This window comes from Hypanus sabinus, chromosome 5, assembly GCF_030144855.1.
Source record: "Hypanus sabinus isolate sHypSab1 chromosome 5, sHypSab1.hap1, whole genome shotgun sequence".
Lineage (NCBI taxonomy): Eukaryota > Metazoa > Chordata > Chondrichthyes > Myliobatiformes > Dasyatidae > Hypanus > Hypanus sabinus.
In genome coordinates this window covers 97,981,426-98,004,174 of record NC_082710.1, presented here as the reverse complement: position 1 = coordinate 98,004,174, position 22,749 = coordinate 97,981,426, and the positions used below count along the sequence as shown (strand labels likewise).

The 22,749-nt window shown below is 45.0% G+C and overlaps 1 protein-coding gene across 1 annotated transcript in view; it reads right to left on the bottom strand.

The window, feature by feature from the left end:
• The window catches only part of kynu (kynureninase), a 236,497-nt gene that overhangs the window by 8,075 nt on the left and 205,673 nt on the right, over positions 1-22,749 (bottom strand). The window contains exon 12 of the mRNA XM_059970252.1: positions 8,074-8,304. Coding sequence (XP_059826235.1) covers positions 8,074-8,304 — 231 coding nt within the window. The remainder of the gene's footprint in view (positions 1-8,073; positions 8,305-22,749) is intronic.

Below are 22,749 nucleotides of genomic sequence, written 5' to 3'. Positions count from 1 at the left end.
ATCAAGAGGGATGGATTGCACCTAAACTGGAGGGAAACCAGTATTCTGGAGGTTCACTGGTGCTACTCAGGAGGAATTAAAATGGTTTGGTAGGGAGATGGGAAACAGAGCACCAAGTCAGAAGTGAAAGGCTGCAGAGTGTCAGAGCCAGTAAAGTTAGGAAGGAGCAAAGTAATATATGTGATAGGAGATATAGTTTAAAGTACATTTTAGTGCTAGGAATATTGTGAATAAATTTGATGAACTTAGAGCATGAATCAGTACATGAAACTATGACGTTGTGGCCTTTACATTGACTTGGTTGAGACAGGGACAGGAATATGTAATTAATGTTTCAGGTTTTGATGTTTCTGGAAAGGCAGAGAGGGAGATAAAAGTTGTGTGTGGAGTGGGTGGGGTAGGTGAAGTCTTGACCAATATCTTTGTATCCTCTCTAGCCACGGGCGAGGTCCCATAGAAATGACAAATAGATAATGTTGTTCTATTGTTCAATAAGAGAACCAGGAATAAACCTGGAAACTATACATCATCGAGACTTATGTCAATGATAGGGTACTTATTGGAGAGAATTCTTAGGGATTAAATTTAGGAGCATTTAGAAAAGCGATGGTCTAATTAGCGAAAGCCAGCATGGATTTGTACAGCAAACACAAGGAAATCTGCAGATGCTGGAAATTCAAGCAACACACAAAAAATGCTGGTGGAACACAGCAGGCCAGGCAGCATCTATAGGAAGAAGTACTGTCGATGTTTCAGGCCGAGACCCTTCGTCAGAACTAACAAAGGGTGTCAGCCCGAAACTTCAACAGTGCTTCATCCTGTAGATGCTTCCTGGCCTGCTGTGTTCCACTAGCATTTTGTGTGTGTTGCATGGATTCGTACAGGGCAAGTTATGACTTACCAAACTGAAAGAAACTTTGTGATGAAGTGGAGCTGTGAATGTTGTCTACATGGATTTGACAAGGCCACTTATGGCAGGCTCATCCAGAAGTCTAGGGGTGCAAGGGGTCAGTGATGAATTGGGCACTTGGATTCAGAATTGGCTTGCCCATAGAAGACAGAGGTGCTGGTCAAAGGGATTTATTCTGGAGGTCTGTCATTAGTGGTGTTCCACGGGGATCTGTACTGGGACTTCTGCTGTTTGTGATACATGTAGATGACAGGATGAAACTGTAGATGGGGAGGGTTAGTAAATATGCAGATGGAATGGAGATAGAAGGTGTTTGGATAGCGTAGATGTCTGCCAAAGAACATGGATATAGATGAGTTGCAGATATGGGTGGAGAAATGGCAAATGTTAAGGGCAAGACTGTTAGTAGTGTTGAAGAGCACGGGAATCTTGGGGTCCAAGTTCACAGCTTCCTGAAAGTAGCTACACAGGTTGATAGGGTGTTCAGGAAGGCCAATGGCATGCTTGTCTTTATTAGTCGAGGCATTGAGCTCAAAAGTCAGGAAGTTATGTTGCAGCTTTATAAAATTCCAGTTAGGCCACATCTGGAGTTTGCAGAGGATGCAGATCTGGTTCACCAGGATGCTGCCTAGTTTAGAGGGCATGTGCTATAGTGAGAGGGTGGACAAACTTGGTTTGTTTTCTCTGGAGTGCCAGAGGCTGAGGGGAGATCAGATAGAGGCTAATAAGATTATGAGAAGCATAGAAAGAATAAAAAGACAAAATCCTTTTTACCCCAGAGTTGAAATGTCTAATACCAGAGGGCATGCACTTAAAGTGAGAGGAGGCAATCTTAAAGGGGATGTGAGGGGCCATTTTTTTTCAGAGAGTGGTCGGTGCCTGGAATGTACTGCCTGGGTTGGTTGTAGAGGTGATGGATTAGGATTGGTTGTAGAGGTGATAGATTAGGAACTTTAAGAGACATTTAGATAGGCACATGGATGTGAGGAGACTAGAGGGATATGGACACTGTGTAGGCAGAAGGGGTCAGTTTAGTGGGCCATTTGATTACTAATTTAATTGGCTCAGCACAACACTGGGGACTGACCGAAGGGGCTGTTCCTGTGTTGTACTGTTCGATGCTCTGAAGTGTCACTCTCAGGACTTCCCAGCTCATTTCTTTGGCCCTGTTTTGTAGTGTTCTCAAGACTTCCCAGCTCATTTCTTTGGCATGCTGCATGTTGTACAAGTCAGAAAGAAAATGAAAATTAAAACAGTGCAATCAAATATTTTCCTTACTTGGTAAACAGGTGAACTACACCAAACCGTGTAGAAAATAAAGCAAATCTTCGAAGGTTACATTGCAGTTTTTTATTGCAAACTTTTTTGTGGGTCATTAATCACGACAGCGTGCTTAGGTTATTGCAACTGGCATGCTTCAATTAAATGCAGCCAGTTTAATATACATCTAAAATGGCTGCTGGAAGGCAAATGTTAGGTGCTTCTTAGACGCCTGCCAGTTTCTAATGGAGTGTGTTAAGAGCTTCCCTTCAGAGGCTAGTGGGGCTTGTGCTGACTGATGTTGGGGTAAATACTGATGGGGGCATGTATTTCTCATACAGCTCATGAAGGGCACTCCCCTTTTAGCCTAAAGCATTCTTTTCTGTATCCAGACCAGTTGAAAACCCACTGCAGTCAAACCTGAAAGGTTCAGTGGCATCTCTGCTCAGGTTTCCATTTCAATAAGACTGTAACATTTATTTTTGCAGATAAGAACCTAATTTCAATAAATTTTACAAGGTTTCCACCTGCAAACATCTACTTACTGACAATTCTCTGTCAATTAATACTGGTGGTAACATCATGACTTGCTGCAGGTCATATAATTTTAAGCAAAGGACAGGTGGACACACCATACTAACTCACCACACAACTAAGGATATTGATTAAAAACCTTAGAGTTAAGGAGATCAGCAAACGAAGAATAAATTTAAAGGAAGAAATTTAAAGTCATATAACCACCCACATTATGAACAAATAAAGAATATTTTTCCCAGGATACAATATACAATTCCGGGAAGGAAGTAGCTGCCTAATAATATGCTTTCAATGAATTAGAAGACACCGTGAATTTTCTGACAACTACAATGGTAATTTCAATAAGTTAGAGGCAGAATCAAAATAAAATTCACCATCATGGAAGCATAACCAAACACCACATTTTTAGAAAGTTATAATCAAGGATAGTGTACTGTGTTTTTCCACTTAATAATGTCACATTTCAAGGTGAAATTTATCGAGATGTTAAAGTGGCTCTTTATCAGAAGCTTGAAAATTGAATTTAGTCAGGCAGAGATTCTCAAGAATCAAAGTTCTATAGGTATGAATTAAGTTGTTTTCTATTTGCAATACCCCAGTCTATGGGACCTGAAAGCTACGACACACGAGTGTCTTCACAAACAAACAAAATCATTAGAGAGGATGTTTACAGTGGAAGGTATTGTTCACAAGGTCACTTATGTATTTATTTAGTAGTACAGCACAGAGCTATGTCATCCCAGCGACCCTGCAACCCCACTTAGCACTAACCTAATCACAGGGCAATTTACAAGGAGCAATTAACCTACCCGGTATGTCTTTGGACTGTGGGAGGAAACAGGAGCACCCAGGGAAACCCACGCATTCCATGGGGAGGACGTACAGTGACTCTTTACAGAAAGGTGCAGGAATTGAACTCCAAACTCTGGAACGCCCTGAACTGTTATAACATCATGCTAACTGCTACGCTACCATGGTGGCCAGGGTATCAATAGATTAGCTCCAGTAAATGTAGATTAGATTTATGGGGAGAGGTCAGGTAGAATGTGATGAAAATCTATTGAAATTTATAAAATTAGCAGACTAGATGCAGGGAAGGTACTTACTCTGAAAGATGGGTCTGGGAGTGGGGGGGCACAGTTTGAGGACAAGGGTAGGCTTTTTCACAGTGTGGTGAACATTTGGAATTCTCTCCTCCTAGAGTTTGTTGAGGTCCAGCCATTGTGTTTAATCAAAACAGTGGAAAATATTTCCAGAATGTAAGGGAATGAAATGATAAAGAAAAAGTGCTAGAAAATTATGTTGAGGGAGAAGCTCAAGTATGATGAATAGTGGAGCAGGCTTGAAAGCCCAAATTAATAAATTAAGCTCCAAGTTCTTGTTGTTCTTCATCTAATACTTCAGCTAAAACTTAGTTCATTGTCTTGGAGATCATTTATATATATATATTTTCAATCCAATCAGATTCCTATCTCTGCTCACCTTACTCCCTCTGTGTGAAAAAGCTTTTCTTCATCCCTCTCCTTGTCCTTCTGCCAATTAGTCTAAATCTATTTCCTATTTAATCCATCAAGATCCTCACAATTTTATACACATCAGTTTAGTCTCTCCTCAGTCTCCTCTGTTCAAAGGAAACCAGTATTAGCTTACCCAATCTTTCCTCACCGTGACAATTTTCCAGTCCTGACAAAATGCTTATAAATCTACTCTCTAGTGTAATCAAATATTTCCTGCAATGATGTGACCAGAACACTAAACAGCATCAAGCTATGGTCAAACTGTGATGTGCAGAGTGGGGACCCGTCTCAAATACTCTTTATTTGCCTGGGTGAGGGTATTGACAAAAACACTTCAGACGTGTAAGATCATTCAGTGTAATTCAGCTACCTTGAGTGCTCTCTCATCATTAACCTACACATTCACCAATGGGAAACCACAGGTGCAGTGTGTACCATACTCAAGATGCACTGCGATAACTCAGTAAAAATTTTCAATGGATCTTCACAAACATGATGCTTACCAAGTGGAAGTGTGAATAAAATGAGACAAACTAGCCTTGAAGTCCCTTAGCACCCTGTCATGCAAATATATCACTGATTGCTCAATGTTACCACATTACAATCCTGGGACTTTCTACTGAAAAGCACATAGCTATAGCTGTAACACACAAAAAGCACTGGAGGAACTCAGCAGACCAGGCAGCATCTATGAACAAAAGTGCAGTCAACGTTTCAGGCCGAGACCCTTCATATCAGGGAATGCTGTGGTACAGTACGACTTTATCAACTTCTTCTCATGGGCAATATATACTGGTCTTCCCACTGATGCTTGCATTTAGTGTGCGAACAGTAGTGAATACAATCAGTAGGAAAGAAAGCTGCAAAGTGACTAATATTATGTCTGATTTGAATAACTGTTTCACTTGGGGAGAATGAAAAATTGTGCATTTGATGGACACATCTGTTCAAGGTCACACAAAAAGTGGTGGTTACTCCAATCATAAATTGAAGTGTTAAACAGGTATACACAGTCTAAATCAATATGTAACCACAACAACTTAGACCTCTGTGGTACTACTGATGAAGAAAAGCACTGAAAGGGGACTTAAAGGAATGCAATTAAATTGAATTTTAACTCAAAGCCAAACAAAGAAACATTAGGGCAAATAACCAGGACTTTGGTCAAATGTCAAAAGAAGGCCAGGGGGCAAAGAGAATTTGGGAGGATATATCTGCAACGAGGGCCCTTAAACATAATATGCTAAATAACCAATCACAGAGAATTAAGATCAAGAATCATCAAGAGGATAAAGATGGTGAAAGTAACCCCATATCATGTCTTCCCATCCTGGAGTCCACGGACTGTTCAGTACATGGTAGTGGTGCTTGGCATAAAGACGGTTGGGAACCCTTCTTCTAAACAGTGACAGCACAATTGGTAATAAGCTGTGGCTAATTGATTCTGATCTCTTGTGCAAATTCCAAGCTGATGTTTTCAGTTTACCTTATACTAGTAGATAAATAATAGTGCACATGTCTCTCTTGCAGTCTGGAAAAATGCAGAGTTGGCTGACTGCGGTATCATTCCTCATGCAATATTGATATGGTACTGGCACTGACAAATTATATTGTGTTGTGGGAATTAATATAATGTCATATCCTTTCACAGAGACTAGACTTTCAATAACAGGTAAGACCTTATTCCAATGGCATCTGCTCTACATGCAGCCACTCTTCGAGAATTTCAGCTTTGTTGGTGATTGATTGGAAATAAGAATTATTCGTGGAGGACTTTGTTGTTGAACTCTTGTGAAGTTTCAGAATCTTGAAAGAGTGCTGAGGCATAAATCTATTTAATCCAAATATTCATTGCTCTTTCAACATGAAAAGGAGGATGAAGGAAAAGTTTGCTGTGCAGGGTGGTGAGTGAGGAGAGGCCATACATGGAGGAGTGTGTGAACTCTTTTGGAAGTACTCTTCTTGTACTGGGATTTCAGAATTGCAGGAGATGGTTCTATTTCTGCAGAAGGCTGTGATGTAAAATTGCCACAAATTGCTCCTATATTACAGCCACAGTTACTGCTATATTTCAGCAAAGGCAGAAATGCCTTTTCAATAGTAGTCAAGATAACAGCCGTGATGAATGACTCTGCTTACAGCTCATTCCAGGCTGGTATTGAAGATATGGGTCCCATCTCCCTGCTTCCAATGGAACTGAGGAGATTATAAAGTCCTGCCACTCAGAGAGAAGAATGACCCTCTTCTCCCCTGGGGGAAAGGGTAAAGAGCAGAGTACGTAAGGGAAAATGGGTGTATTGATTGAGAGTTATTGGGAGCCTCTTTACATTGTCAGAGCCAGACTGTTAGCATTATGCCTACAGTAAGGAATGTCTGGAATGGGCTGTTATCATGCCAAGAATGATTCAGTTGATGATGTAATGCAGTATGACTTGAGTAGAGAGGGTGCCACAGTAGTGTAGTGTTACGCTATCCACTATTATAGCTCGTTGGCATTGGAGTACGGAGTTCAATTCTGGCACTATCTGTGAGGAGTTTGTGACCACGTGGGTTCCTCTGGATGCTGTTTTCCTCCCACAGTCCAAAGACCTACTGGTCAGTAGCATGATTGGTCATTGTGAATAGTTCTTAATAGGGCTAGGGTTAAAAATAGGTGGGATGCTAGGTGGTGTGGCTTGTTGGGCCAGAAAGGGTTGTTCCATGCTGTATCTCTTAAATAAATTCCTTCTCCCACCATACACCAGCACCCTCTCTCCGCCAACCCACAACATGCTGTCCGACCTGCTGACTTCTTTCAGCAGTTTGCTTTTATTTTGAGATTCCAGGCCAGAAGAGCCTGTTCCAACACTGTGCCTCTAAATAAAGTAATTGGGCTGATAGGGGCTACAGCCATCCTTCACGCTACATGTTCATAATGATGACACGTTATTTGTAACTTATTCAAAGTTTTGGATGTGTGCATTGCTGGAAGGCCAGCATTCATTACTCATCCCTTTAGTTTTCATTGGCACTAGCTGCTCCTGAAATGGCATCCTGTAAAGAAGGAAATGTATTAAGTCATGTGTAAGCTACTGGCTCGATGTTACAATTATGATGCTGAGGCCCGGTCCCAAATTCTGTCTTAGAACAAACAAGTATACAAAATGCACCTTCTCCAGTATTTTGATTTTGTTTCCAGGGATTCTGGTCTTTGTAACACTTAGATGAGTCCCAATAAAATGGAAGAATAAAGTCACAAAGCACTACAGCACAGTAACATTAGCCCATCTAGTTCATGCTGACCTGCTTTTCTGCCTAGTACCATCTATTGGCTTACAGATCATGGCCCTCTATACCCTTCTCATACATGTACATATAAAGGCATATTTTAAAGGTTACAGTTAAACCTGCATCTACTTCTACTGCTGCTTGTTCCACACCCACATTTCCTCTTGAGTGAATTACGTCCCCTTCAGATTCTCCTTAAGTATTTCACCTTTCACCCTAAACCTATGAACCTCTATTTCCAGGCTTACTCAACCTGAGAGGAAAAATCAGGTCAAGTACATTCCGAATCCATACCCCTCATAATGTTGTACTTCTCTATAAGATCTCCCCTCACTCTCTGGAACTCTAGGGACTAAACCCTGCATTCTCTAGGTTTACCCCTGCATTCCCGGGTTTTATCCCCTCTCCTGAGCAGTACTGGGCTTAACCTCCTCCTACCCACTCCCTAGATTTCAACAACTGCCCAGCCTTGTCCCTCCCCCTCCATCCCAGAATCCCAAATAATAAATTTGAATGAAATAACTCATTTATTGCAAAGCTTAATTGCCAACAATTAACAATAAGTGTGTCAGTTCTACTTACAACAACTCCTCTTTTCATTAGTTCTAGAAAGATCTTTTTGATGTGGTCTGAGAACAACAGTGACAGCTGGCAGCCGCGTTCTTCAATATTTGAGGGAGTAATGATATCGATGTACAATTTCTGCGGATTATCTGGATCTTTCAAGTGATAATGTTTGATCAGACACTCCAAGTAGCCAGTAAGTAGAACAGATTTTTTTCGCAATGCTTTCTTGTCAGTTTGATTGTAGATCTGTAAATGAAAATAAGACTAATCACTAATATATCTGCCAGAATCACACCCAAACTCTATCACAATTCCAATTCTGGGAACATTTTCAAAAGAGTCCTCTTTCCAAAAGTATTGACACTGACGTAAGGAAACATTCACTGTTACAGTGCTGTCTTGCTCTTCACTAGAATCCAGGACAGAAGTATAAGTTTGTGGAGATTCCCTCGCACATGTGGTGAGCTTTCTACTGAAACCACCTACATCAGATCAAACCGGCAAAGGGGCAGCTGTGCAGACTAAGGTATGTGACAGTTATTTTAGATTTAAGTTTAAACTGCAAATAAGTTTATTATCAACGTACAAATGTCTCTATATAAAAACCTGAGATTTGTTTTCTTGTGGGTACTCACAGCAAATACAGGAAACATAGAAGAATCTGTGAAAGACCGCACCCAACAGGATGGACAAACATCCAATGTACAAAAGACAACAAATGGTGCAAATACAAAAAAAAGCAATAAATATTGAGAACATGAGATGCAGTCCTTCAAGTGGGTTCATAGCTTGTGGGGGACGGTTCAGTGATGGGACGAGTGAAATTAAGTGAAGTTATCCCCACTGGTTCAAGGGTCTGATGGTTGAAGGGTAATAGCTGTTCCAGAACCTGGTAGTATGGGTCCTGAGTCTTCTGTACCTTCTTCCTGATGGCAGCAGCAAGAAGAGAGCATGGCCTGCGGTGTTGGGGGTCTTTCATGATTGCTGCTGTAACGGTGTGCTACACGCAGCGCTAAAATTACGACACGGAGTCGGTAACTGCAGTGAAAGGAAAAAACTTTATTCGAAAACTTCAGCCTCACTTTTAAGCCTCCCTCAACCGGCCCCCCCATGGCGCAGAGGCTCCAAAGCTCTGTGCTCGCAAACCCCCGTAGGCTATCTAATTGTGAGTCGGTTCGGATGCGCCGGGAAGTGGGTCGCCACATAACCCCCCCTCCAGAACCGGCAATACACCCCCCAATGTCCACAGTCTGGGCTAGAACCTGCTTGGGAGGTCGGCCTCTGCGCCGAGGCGCCGGAAACTCGGCCAGTTGCGCCACGTCCACATGGGCCGGTTTGAGGCGGTCCACCGTGAAAACCTCCTCTTTCCCCCCAACGTCCAGCACGAACGTGGACCCGTTGTTCCGGAGCACCATAAACGGCCCCTCGTATGGCCGCTGCAGCGGCGGCCGATGCCCGCCCCTTCGTACAAACACAAACTTACAGTTCTGTAGGTCTTTGGGTACGCAGATCGGGTGCCGCCTGTGCTGTGAAGTGGGTATGGGGGCCAGGTTACCGAGCTTCTCGCATAGTCTGCCCAGGACTGCTGCGGGTTCTTCCTCTTGCCCCCTTGGGGCTGGTAGGAACTCCCCGGGGACGACCAGGGGCGCGCCGTATACCAACTCGGCCGACGAGGTGTGCAGGTCGTCCTTGGGCGCTGTGCGGATGCCGAGTAGGACCCAGGGAAGCTCGTCCGCCCAGTTGGCTCCTTGCAGGCGGGCCATGAGGGCCGACTTCAGGTGATGGTGGAAAGGCTCCACTAGCCCGTTCGACTGTGGGTGGTAGGCAGTTGTGTGGTGCAGCTGAGTCCCCAAAAGGCTGGCCATAGCCGACCACAGGCTGGAGGTGAACTGGGCGCCTCTGTCGGAGGTAATGTGGGCTGGTACACCAAAGCGAGATATCCAGGTGGCGATCAGGGCTCGGGCGCAAGATTCGGAGGTGGTGTCGGTGAGCGGGACCGCCTCTGGCCATCTTGTGAACCGGTCCACGATAGTCAGGAGGTGCCGCGCTCCACGCGACTATGGCAGGGGGCCCACGATATCCACATGAATGTGGTCGAAACGCCGGTGGGTGGGATGGAACTGCTGCGGTGGGGCTTTGGTGTGCCGCTGCACCTTGGCTGTCTGGCAGTCCATGCACATTTTGGCCCATTCACTGACCTGTTTGCGGAGTCCGTGCCAAACGAACCTGCTGGAAACCATCCGGATAGTTGTCCGGATGGAGGGATGCGCCAAGTTATGAATGGAGTTGAAAACGCGGCGCCGCCATGCTGTCGGGACGACTTGACGCGGCTGGCCGGTGGCGACGTCACAGAGTAGGGTCCTCTCACCTGGGCCCACGGGGAGGTCCTGGAGCTGCAAATCGGAGACTGCAGTTCTGTAACTCGGAATCTCCTCATCCGCCTGCTGCGCCTCTGCCAGTGCCTCAAAGTCTACCCCTTGGGAAAGGGCATGAACGGTAGGGCGAGAGAGCGCATCCGCCACCACATTGTCCTTACCCGAGACGTGCCGGACATCCGTTGTGTATTCAGAGATGTAGGACAGGTGGCGTTGCTGGTGGGACGACCAGGGGTTGGACGCTTTCGTAAGCGCAAAGGTAAGCGGTTTGTGGTCCGTGAACGCGGTGAAGGGCCGACCTTCTAGGAAGTACCTGAAATGCCGGATTGCCAGGTAGAGCGCCAACAGTTCCCGGTCGAAAGCACTGTACTGAAGCTCAGGTGGTCGCAGGTGTTTGCTGAAAAACGCCAGGGGTTGCCAGCGACCTGCGATGAGCTGCTCCAGCTCCCCACCGACTGCCGTGTTTGATGCGTCCACTGTGAGGGCGGTAGGGGCGTCCATTCTGGGATGTACTAGCATTGCGGCATCCGCCAAAGCTTCCTTCGTTTGAACGAAAGCAGCGGCGGACTCCTCGTCCCAGGTAATGTCCTTGCTCGGACCTGACATCAGGGCGAACAGGGGGCGCATGATCCGGGCAGCTGAAGGGAGGAAGCGGCGGTAGAAATTGACCATACCTACGAATTCCTGAAGGCCTTTGATCATGCTGGCTCGGGGAAAGAGGCGGACCGCATCTACCTTAGCGGGCAGACGGGTTGCCCCGTCTTTAGTAATCCTGTGGCCCAGAAAGTCAATGGTATCGAGTCCGAACTGGCATTTGGCAGGGTTGATTGTAAGACCGTACTCACTCAGTCGGGCGCAGAGTTGACGGAGGTGGGACAGATGCTCCTGACGACTGCTGCTGGCTATGAGGATGTCATCCAAATAGATGAACGCGAAGTCCAGGTCCCGTCCCACCGCGTCCATTAACCGCTGGAACGTCTGTGCGGCATTCTTCAGGCCGAACGGCATGCGGAGGAACTCGAAAAGGCCGAAAGGGGTGATGAGAGCCGTTTTGGGGACGTCGTCAGGATGCATCGGGATTTGATGGTACCCTCGGACGAGATCTACCTTGGAGAAGATCCGTGCGCCGTGCAGGTTTGCTGCAAAGTCCTGAATGTGCGGCACAGGGTAGCGGTCCGGTGTGGTAGCCTCGTTCAGCCTGCGGTAGTCGCCGCACGGTCTCCAGCCCCCCATCGCTTTGGGCACCATGTGCAGGGGGGAGGCCCATGGGCTGTCGGACCGCCGGATGATCCCCAATTCCTCCATCCTCTGGAACTCCTCCTTCGCCAGTCGGAGCTTGTCCAGGGGAAGCCGCCGAGCGCAGGCGTGGAGGGGTGGTCCCTGGGTCGGGATGTGGTGCTGTGCGCCGTGCCTGGGCATGGCCGCTGCGAACTGCGGTGCCAGAACCGATGGGAACTCCGCCAGGACCCTGGTGAAGTCGTTGTTGGACAGCGTGATGGAGCTGAGGTGAGGGACTGGCAACTGGGCTGCACCCAGGGAGAACGTCTGAAAGGTCTCGGCGTGTACCAATCTCTTCCTGGGCAGGTCGACCAGTAGGCTGTGAGCCCACAAAAAATCCGCACCCAGAAGCGGTTGGGCTACGGCGGCCAGTGTGAAGTCCCACGTGAACTGGCTGGAGCCGAACTGTAGCTGCACCTGACGGGTGCCATAGGTCCTTACTGTGCTGCCATTCACGGCCCTCAGGGGGGGACCCGGTGCCCTGCTGCGGGTGTCGTAACTCGTCGGAGGTAAAACGCCGATCTCAGCCCCAGTATCGACCAAAAACCGGCGTCCCGACCTTCTATCCCACACATACAGCAGGCTATCCCGATGGCCAGCCGCCGTAGCCATCAGCGGCGGCTGGCCCTGGGGCGTTTCCCGGGAACTTGCAGGGCGGGCGACAACGGCAGGCTTCTGCGCCCCGCCGCTGGTGGTAGAAGCACCAGTGTTTGTTGGGCCCCCCACCCCTGCCCCTGGGGTTGGCGGGCTCTGCGGCCGGGCCTGGACTGGTTTGCTGCCGGGACCGTGGCTGGGAGATCTGTGCGATGGACGCCCCGCTCACCTTTTTGGCGTTCCACAGCAAGTCCACCTGGGCTGCCACCTTCCGGGGGTCACTGAAATCCGCGTCGGATAGCAGCAGGCGTATGTCCTCGGGCAGCTGCTCCAGGAATGCCTGCTCAAACATGAGGCATGTGTGTCCGTCGGCCAGAGACAACATCTCATTCATTAAAGCCGATGGAGGTCTGTCGCCCAAGCCATCCAGGTGCAGTAAACGGGCAGCCCGCTCGCGCCGTGAGAGTCCGAAAGTCCTGAGGAGCAGGGCTTTGAATTCCGTGTACTTGCCGTCTGCCGGGGGCGACTGTACGAACTCCACGACCTGGGCCGCTGTGTCCTGGTCGAGGGAGCTCACCACGTAGTAGTAGCGGGTGTCTTCTGAGGTGATCTGGCGAACGTGGTATTGGGCTTCGGCTTGCTGGAACCATAGGTCCGGGCGCTGTGTCCAGAAACCCGGCAGTTTCAACGAAACCCCATGAACAGAGGCGGTGTCGGTCATTTCTGGTCCAAAAATCGTTTGGACCATCGGGGTCACCAATTGTAGCGGTGTGCTACATGCAGCGCTAAAATTACGACACGGAGTCGGTAACTGCAGTCGAAGGAAAAAACTTTATTCAAAAACTTCAGCCTCACTTTTAAGCCTCCCTCAACCGGCCCCCCATGGCGCAGAGGCTCCAAAGCTCTGTGCTCGCAAACCCCCGTAGGCTATCTAATTGTGAGTCGGTTCGGATGCGCCAGGAAATGGGTCGCCACAATGCCACTTTCCTGCAACAATGCTCCATATATATGTGCTCAAAGGTGGAGATGGCTTTACCCACGATAGACTAGGCCTTACTCACTTTTCATAGGATCTTCCATTCATGGGCATTGGTGTTTCATACCAGGCCATGATGTAACCAGTTAATCGATCCATTTTTCACTGCACATCTATAGAAGTTTGTCAAAGTTTTAGATGTCATGCCGAATCTTTGCAAAGTTCGAAGGAACTAGAGGCAATGCTGTGTTTTCTTCATTATAGCACTTACATGCTGGGTCCAGGTCAGATCCTGTGAAATAACACTGGAGAATTTAAAGTTGCTGACCATCTCTGATTCCCTGATGAGGACTGGCTCATCGCCCTCTGGTTTCCTCCTTCTGAAGTCAATAATCAGTTCCTTGGTATTGCTGACATTGAGTAAAATGGTGTTGTAGTGGTACCACCAGCAGATGTGAGTATGGCATTGGAAGTGTGTTGAACCTCAGACACAGTGTGCGGAGCAGAGGGCTAAGCACTGATCTGTGGTGATGGAGATTGTGCAGGAGATATCGTTTCCAATCCGAACTGGGTGTTGTCTGCAAGTGATGAAATAAAAGGATCCAGTTATACAAGGAGGCTTTTGAGGCCGAAGACTTGAAGCTTATTGGTTAGTTTTTATGGGATGATAATATTGAATAGTGAGCTGTAGTCAATAGAAAGCATGCTGATGTATGTCCCAATGTTCCAGGGTTGAGTGAAGAGCCAATAAAATAGCATCTGCCATAGACCTGTTGTGCCGGTAGGCAAATTGGAGTGGATCCAAGCCACTTCACAGACAGGAATTGCAGTGTTTCATCAGGAACCTCTCAAAGCACTTCATCACTGTGGATGTAAGTGCTACTGGTTGACAGTCACTGAGGCAGGTTACCACGTTCTTCTTAGGCACCATTATAATTGAAGTCTGCTTGAAGCAGATGGGTACCTCATACTGATGAAGTGAGCGATGAAATATATCGGTGAACGCTCCAGCCGGTTGACCAGCACACACCTTCAGTACTTGGCCAGGTACCCCATCAGGGCTGGATTCTCTCCATGGGTTCACCCTTGTGAAGGATGCTCTCACGTCCGCCTCACAGACTGAAAACAGAGGATTATTGGGGGATTTAGGAGTTCATGAAAGTTGCTACATGTTCTGATAGAGAAAGCGAGTGTAGAAAGCCTTGTTGTCACTTACAGTATGTTGCTTGGCTTCACTTTGTAAGAGTTTACATTATTCAAGCCCTGCCACAGCCATGAAGAATCCTTCAGAAACAAATAAACTCTTTTCAGGCTTCCAGCTGGGTACAGGTATTGATTATAACCGATGTTTTGATGACAAACTCTGCAATTTTCATCAGGGTTTATACCCCCATCATCTGTCCTTCTGAATTGGTTAATCCTCATCCAATCAGGTTTCCACTCTCCCACCTTGTTTACAATCAAATTCCAGTTCTTACTTACAGCAAGACCTTCATCTTCGTTAAAGTACTTTTCCTCTAGTTTTATTTCAATTGTTTCCTTTTACTTAGCAGTCCCAAAAGCCATTGGTGCAGCACAGTAGTTCTGTGTCTTCAAAGTCAATCCTACAACCATTGCAAATTCAATGTTCTGCTTCCACCGATTTTCCCAGGTAACCCAAACGGATACACTTCCTGTGCTTTTTGATGTGGGTTTCCACTATGCGATTATCAGGCCAATATATGCTGCTCTGCACTTACAGGGAAACCTGTAAACACCAGCCAACCTGAGTCTCGGGTCTTGTTTGACCCGCATAAACTGTGATTTGAGCTTTCTTACAGATTTGTGTATGGCATTAATCCAGGATTTCTTCAGGATCCTGGCAATCCTTCTAGAAACTGTGAAATATAGGGAAGACAGAAGGTAGTGATGGGGTCCTCCTCATTGTTAAGTTTGCTGGTTTTTCTGTTGGCCTGATGAAATTCTTTGACCATAGAGTCTCCCTGAGGAAATAAGATGATTCTGTACAAAGTTCATACAGAATGGCTACAAGGTGAAGGAAATCAATTGGGCCCTTAAAAATATGGACAGAAAAACTTCCCGTGCCACGCCAATAGCTTTTATGACTGCCTGGTAAAGGAAGCCATTAATATAAAAGCTAGAGTAAAAGAACCTTCCTGATGAAGATGGCAGAGATTGCCATTGAAATGTTGATTATAATCACTACCTGTAAGCCCGAGATGAGTTTATTCATCATATATGCCAGGAAAGCACTAGATTCATTTTCATTCTTCAAGTTTGGCCTAGAGCTGCCACTTCACACATGAGATGGCTTTTCGGAGATTGTACCTGGACCTTTTATCTTATTTGGTCACAAGACCTGAAAGCCATTGGTCTGGTTTTCAGTTGATTGTGAACGTCATGGTTCATCCAGAGATCTCGTTGGCGAAGACTGAATGATTTTGTGGTGCTACAGTCATCTACAACTGTTTGTGACAACTGTGGCATATTCATTTAGATTCTCTGTGTCCTTGAATATGGCCCAGTCCACCAACTAGAAGCAATCCTGTAGTTGCTCCTGTACCTTCCAGCACTTTGTTGTCCTTATCTCTGGAACCTTGATCTTTAGACTCTGTCTACATACAATTTGGAGAAGGACAGCCAAGTGATCTGATTTCCTGAAATGTGGTCGATTGTGTTGGGACCCCTGATACCTCAGGTTATATGTTGATAATTGGGCAGACACTTCTTCAAATAAGCCTTATTGGATTTTCCAACTATGATTTTAAATGCATCAGGGTGGGCAGTTTCTTGTTTGATGGTGGCAGCATTCAATATCTCGGGTGCCTAATTAATGTTGGCTTTTTGCAGTATGTGAACTTCAGTCTGAATCATGGAGGAGAGCTCTCCTGGTATGTAGAACAATTGGCAATTAATCATTAAATGTTCCAGGTCGGGGGAACAAGAGTGCAATAAAACTGCCATGTCTGAGCACCAGAAAGAGTTTGGCATGAAACATAGATTCCCACCTTGTAATTTCTCCAAATTAGTAGTTTGTTTCATCCTGTGTACCAGGAAGGCTTTGGGTCTTCTGAACGCCATGTCTCCATGAAACACAGAATGCAGCAATTCCTCATTTCCCTCCAATACAGCTAGATCCTCAATCATGTTCTCCAGTGATTGTACATTTGCTACCAAGGTGCTGGGTAGAGGGAGTTCTATTCCTCTCCATCTCAATTTTTGCTTGGAGTCCTGCCCTCCTGCTTCTCTTTCTGCCATGGTGATGTGCTTCGCCCGCTTAAAGCTGCCATACCTGCAAGCTTGAGAGTTAAGTCCGCCAAGTCCTTCAGAAGATCATGAAATTGCTAATTCATTAAGATGGTCCAAAAGCATGTTACTTAAAGGGAAAAATCAAGCTGAAGATTGCAGTGTTTTGCTCAAAAGAGTATAATTAGAAGTTTTGTAAGCAGCTCAGAACATGTCACCATGGTTCACAGGTGATATCTTAAATAGGTTTAATTTAATTTGTTAAGTTTATTTTATTATTTTAAATGATTTCAAATTGTTTTAAATATTTTAAGTGCTTTACTTTGTCAATAATAATGATGCAATTATTTGCATGCATACCTTTGCATGCTTTTTGAAGATTTTTAAACATTGTAAACAGACAATGTGATTGTCAGCTCAATGAGGAATGTGGTCAGCTGGCTGTCACAGTTATTTTCAGTTGTTTTTCAGGCATTGATCATTTATATAATGAATAAAGTCTGAAAAATGGCTGACAATACATTTGACAACTTGCTGACTGCATCTTTGGTTGGAGATGACAATCGTCTAAAGATGACAACCACAACTGGTCTAAAGGTCCTAAGGTCTATTCCATCCAGCAGTAAAAAAAAATTACCTCCTGTACCTAATAAAGTGGCCACTGAGTCTACTTTCATGGTCTTCTGCTGTTGTTGCCCATCCACTTCAAGGTTCAAGATGAGCATTCAGAGATGCTCTTCTTCTTGCCACTGTTGTAACATGTGCTTCCTGTCAGCTTGAACCAGTTTGGTCATTCTCCTCTGATCTTTCTCTTTATCAGGCCATTTTTGTCCACAGCACTGCTGCTCACTGGACAGTTCTTGTTCCTAGCACCATTCTCTGTAATCTCTAGAGAATTTTGTGCATGATAATCCCAGGACATGAGCACTTTCTGAGATATTCAAGCCACCACCTCTGGCACCAACAATCATCCCATGGTCAAAGTCACTCAGGTTACATTTTTTTCCCCTTTCTGAAATGGTCTGAACAACAACTGAACCTTTTGACCATGTCTGCATGCTTTTATGCACTGCCTTCCCATCGCATGATTGGCTAATTAAATATTTTCATTCATGACAAGTTATACCTAATAAAGTGGCCGCTGAGTGTATATTGAACCTGTAGTATTGGAGGCTGAGGTATTTGAGATATGAGATCATACTTAGGTCTTGATTTTGGAAAGGAAAGGGTAAAATATTAGCTCATTTCTCACTCCTTCAGAAGCTGACCTTTTGATATCGGGAGGAATCTTTTGAAATACAATTGAAAGCAAACATTTTCAGCAACATGTAATTTTCACATTAGCCATGCACATTGAATTAACAGTTTACATAAAAAGACAGCTATACTACAACCTGGTAACAGCAGTCCAACCACCTATTTTGATAAATTACCTGTCAAAAATCAGCCACTTTCCATTCTTTAAATTTCATGATTAACAGAGACCTGCTACATTTTAATTTATAAATCACTGACATGCGGAGTCCATTTGTCCTAGAAACAATCAGCTTTGAAGAAAGCATGTACCAAAAATTTAAGGTAAGCTCTTTTATACTGAAGATCCCTGAGGCACAGTGACTATATTGGGTTGAATAAGGTTCAATGAGGTCTCTGTCCTCTCATCTCATCTCTCCACTGCTGTCCATGCCACAAGTATCTGTTTTAGATCATGGGTGAAGTGTGAGGCAGCAACTAATAATTCAATTATTTGTCACACTTGCTTAAAATCCTGTTAAAACGGAGACATCTCTTCCTCCCTTATTAGGGGGAGAGAGAGAGAGAGGCTGTGGTATGTTGAAATGCGAAGTCTTTGGGGTAACTGCAAGACTGTGTCTTTGTTGTTGCGTTGCTCATGCTTGAGTGCTCGGTGGCAAGTCCCGATGCTTTTTTTTTGCCGGTGGGGAGAGGGGGTATTTTTGCTTGCAGCTGCTAACGCATGAAAGGAGTGGGAATTTGGGGTTCCAACATTTAACTGTCATTCATTCTTTGGGGCACTCCTCTGTTTTTGCGGAAGGCTGCGAAGAAAAAGCATTTCAGGATGTATTTTGTATACATTTCTCTGACATTAAATGTACCTTTGAAATGTATGAGATAGAATTCTGATATTGCACAACTGAGGCAAGGTGAGGCAATGGGCCTGTTGCCAAGTTTCAATCGATTTAAGCGCCAGGCTGATTTGGAAAGGTCGGACAAGGCCAAATCACGGCGGCAGGATCCAGGCACCAGAGTGCATCGAACCAACTGAACCCAATGTTTGGATGATGATTTAAGTACCGGGAAAAAATAGAAAGGTCAGGGTACAAGCCAAATCACGGCGGCAGGATCCAGGCACCAGAGTGCATCGAACCAACTGAACCCAATGTTTGGATGATGATTTAAGCACCGGGAAAAAATAGAAAGGTCAGGGTACAAGCCAAATCAAGGCAGCGGGGTCCAGGCACCAGAGGGATTTAAAGCAAAATGAACCTGGTGTTTGCATGATTTAAGTGCCAGGCCAGATTGAAAGGGTCAGGGTGCCGAGGCCTGAGGCAAGGGAAGGGCCAGTTCATCTCGCTGCTCCACGGCGTTCACTTGGCTCTGTGCTGAACAAGGGTTTATAGATGGACTCTTTGTGGACCAGTTCCGAACACTATCTGCTTGTGTTTTTGTTAGCATGATTTGTATATTTTTCTCTGCACATTGGGTGTCAGACAGTCTTTTGTGAATGGGTCCTTTTGTGTTTTATTTTTGTTTTGTGGCTGCCTGGACCTTGAGACGAATTTCAAGGTTGTATAATGTACTCATACTTCAATAATAGATGTACTTTGAAATTTGAACTTTAATGGACTATAAGGTGTAACTGCAAAAATGCAACATTCAATGGGATGCATTTAAAACTGTTTCCTAAAAACTCTTCTGAAAGACTATGCTTTGCAGCTCTTAACTCCCTATCTTTTCCAACGCCAAGTAGGGATTCCTTCACAGGTCACTGGCCTGCATCAATCATGAACATTAGAAACAAAGAAGCAATGTTAAATTTTACTCTGTTATTCTGAAGCACATGAATGATCGTTAATATGCAAGAATATTCAAACATAAGAAATTGGAGTAGAAGCAGACCATTTAGGTCCTTAAGGCCATACCACCCTGCCAAAAGAGCATGGCCATCTTCTGCCTTAACATCTTCCTGCCCTATTCCTATTTACTAAATTCCTCTAATGACCAAAAAACCATTAATCTGTTTTGTATTAATGAATAACTGAGCTTCTGCAACCCTCCAGAGTAAAACGAAAGGTGTGAAATATTTACCACAGAATAGAGAATATTACTTCTTGCTTCAATCCTAAATAGACTATTGCTTTATTTGAGACTATCTCCCAGGTTCTTGACTCCTCAGGCTGGAGAAACAGCTTCCCCATATCTAACATATCTTCCCCATATCTTTGCTTATATTCATTATGGCTCTTTGTATTTTTCTAGCGTCTAAAGAATGGAGCCTAACATATACAATCTCTAAATACAAGATATTCTGCAGATTACAAACACAAGAAAGTCTGCAGATACTGGAAATCCTTTCCTGTCCTGAAGAAGGGTCTTGGCCTGAAACATCCAGAAGACCATAAAACATACTAATCCCTCCATTGCCTTGATCCATCCATTTCACTGTCATTTACAGTCCATAGACATAGGAGCAGAATTAGGCCATTCAATCCATCGAATCTGCTCCATGATTCCGGATAACACTCAACCCCATACACCTGCCTTCTTGCCAAATCTTCTGATGCCCTGACTGATTAGGAAACTATCAACTTCCACCTTAAAATACCCACAGACTTGCCCTCCACCACAGTCTGTGGCAAAGCATTTCACAGATTCACTACTCTCTAGCTAAGAAAATTCCTCCTTACCTCTGTTCTAAAAGGTCACACTTCAATTTTGAGGTTGTGCCCTGTAGTTCTGGATACCCTCACCATAGGAGACATCTGCTCCACATCCACCCAATGTAGTCCTTTCAACATTAAGTAGGTTTCACTGAGACCCTCCCCAACGCAGTCTTAGAAATTCCAGTGAGCACAGCCCCAAAGCTGCCCAACACTTCTCATATGTTAACCACTTCATTCCCAGAATCATCCTTGCGAACCTAATCCGGACTCTCCAATGACAATACATTCTTTGAGATATGGGACACAAAACTGTTGACTATATTCCAAGTGTGGCCTGTCTAGTGTCTTATAAAGCCTCAGTATTATCTCTTTGCTTTTATATGCTATCCTTGAAATAAATGTCAGCATTGTATTTGCCTTCTTTACCACAGACTTCTGGGAGTCAATTAACTTCTGGGAGTCTTGCAGGAGGTCTCCGAAACACCTCTGATGTTTAAATCTTCTCCCCATTTAGATAATAGTCTGCACTTGTGTTCCTTTTACCAAAATGTGTTATCATACATTTCCCTACACTGTATTCTACCTGCCACCTTTTTACCCATTCTTCCAATGTGTCGAAGAACTGCTGCACTTGCACTGCTTCCTCAGCACTATCTACCCCTCCACTTATCTTTGTATCATCCAGAAACTTTGCCACAAAGCCATCAGTTCCATTATCTAAATCATTGGCAAACAACGTGAAAAGCAGCAGTCCGAAGACTGACCCCTGAGGAACACCACTAGTCACTGGCAGCCAACAAGAGAAGACCCCCTTTATTCCTACTCGCTATCTCCTGCCTGTCAGCCATTCCTCTATCCATGCTAGTACCTTTCCTGTAGCACCATAGGATTTTATTTTGTTAGGCAGCCTCATGTGTGGCACCTTATCAAATGCCTTCTGAAAGTCCAAGTAAATGATATCCACTACCTCTCCTTTGTCCACCCTGCTTGTTACTTCCTCAAAGAATGCTAACAGATGTGTCAGGTAAGATTTCCTGTTACAGAAACCATGATTTGGCTTATTTTATCATTAGTCTCCAAGTACACCAAAACTCATCTTAATAATGGACTCCAACACCTTACCAAAACTCATTGACTGTTTATTCATTTTCAAAAATTCTTCAGAAACTGGAAATTCACAGCAACACCCAAAAAGTGCTGGAGCAACTCAGCAAGTCAGGCAGCATCTACGGAAATAAATAAGCAGTTGACATTTTGGGCCAAGATCCTATTTCAGGACTGGAAACGAAGATGAAAGATGCCAGAATAAAAAGGGGTGGGGTGGGAAATAAGGACTAGCTAGAAGGTGGTAAGTGAAGCCAGGTGGGTGGGAAAGGTAAAGGTCAGGAGAAGAAGGAATCTGACAGGAGAGTAGAGTGGGCCACAGGAAAAAAATAGAAGATGGAAGGGCACCAGTGGGAGATAATAGGCAGGTGAGGAGAAAGGGGTAAGAGGCCAGAGTGAGGAATAGAAGAAGGGGAGGGATACAAAAATTACTGGAAGGAGACTCAACATTCATGCTACCAGGCTGGGGACAACCTATTTGGAATATGAGGTGTTGCTCCTCCACCCTGACAGTGGCCTCATTGTGGCAAAAGAGGAGACCATGTTGGAATGAGAATGAGGATGGGAATAAAATGGTTGGCCACCAGGAAATTCTGCTTTTGGCGGGTGCAGCAGAGGCGTTCGACAAAGCGATTTCCCCCAATTTATATTGGGGTCTCACCAGTGTAGAGGAGGCCTCATTGGGAGCACCAGATACCATAGATGAACACAACAAAAGTATTGTCTCACCTGAAAGAACTGTTTGGGGCCCTGAATGGAGGTTTGGGAAGAGGTAAATCGGCATGTGTAGCATTTCTGTCACTTGCAAAGATATGAGCCAAGAAGGAGATTAGTCAGGAGAGACAAATAGACTAAGGAATTATGGATGGAGCAATCCCTGTGGAGAGTTGGGGAGAAAGTAATGTTTGGTGGTAGGATCCTGTTGAAGATGGCAGATGTTGGAATCGGAAACTCATGGGGTGATAGGTGAGGCCAAAAGGAACACTATCCCTGTTAAAGCGGCGAGAAGATGGGGTGGATGCAGATGTCCAGAAAAGGGAGGAGATGTGGGGAAGGGCAGCATCAAAAATGGAGGAAAGGGAACCCTGCTCTTTGAAAGAGGAGATCTCTGATGCCATGGAAGTGAAAGCTTCATCTGGGAACGGATGTGGCAGAGACAAAGGAAATGAAAGAATGGGAATGGCATTATTACAGGTGATAGATAGGGTAGGAAGAA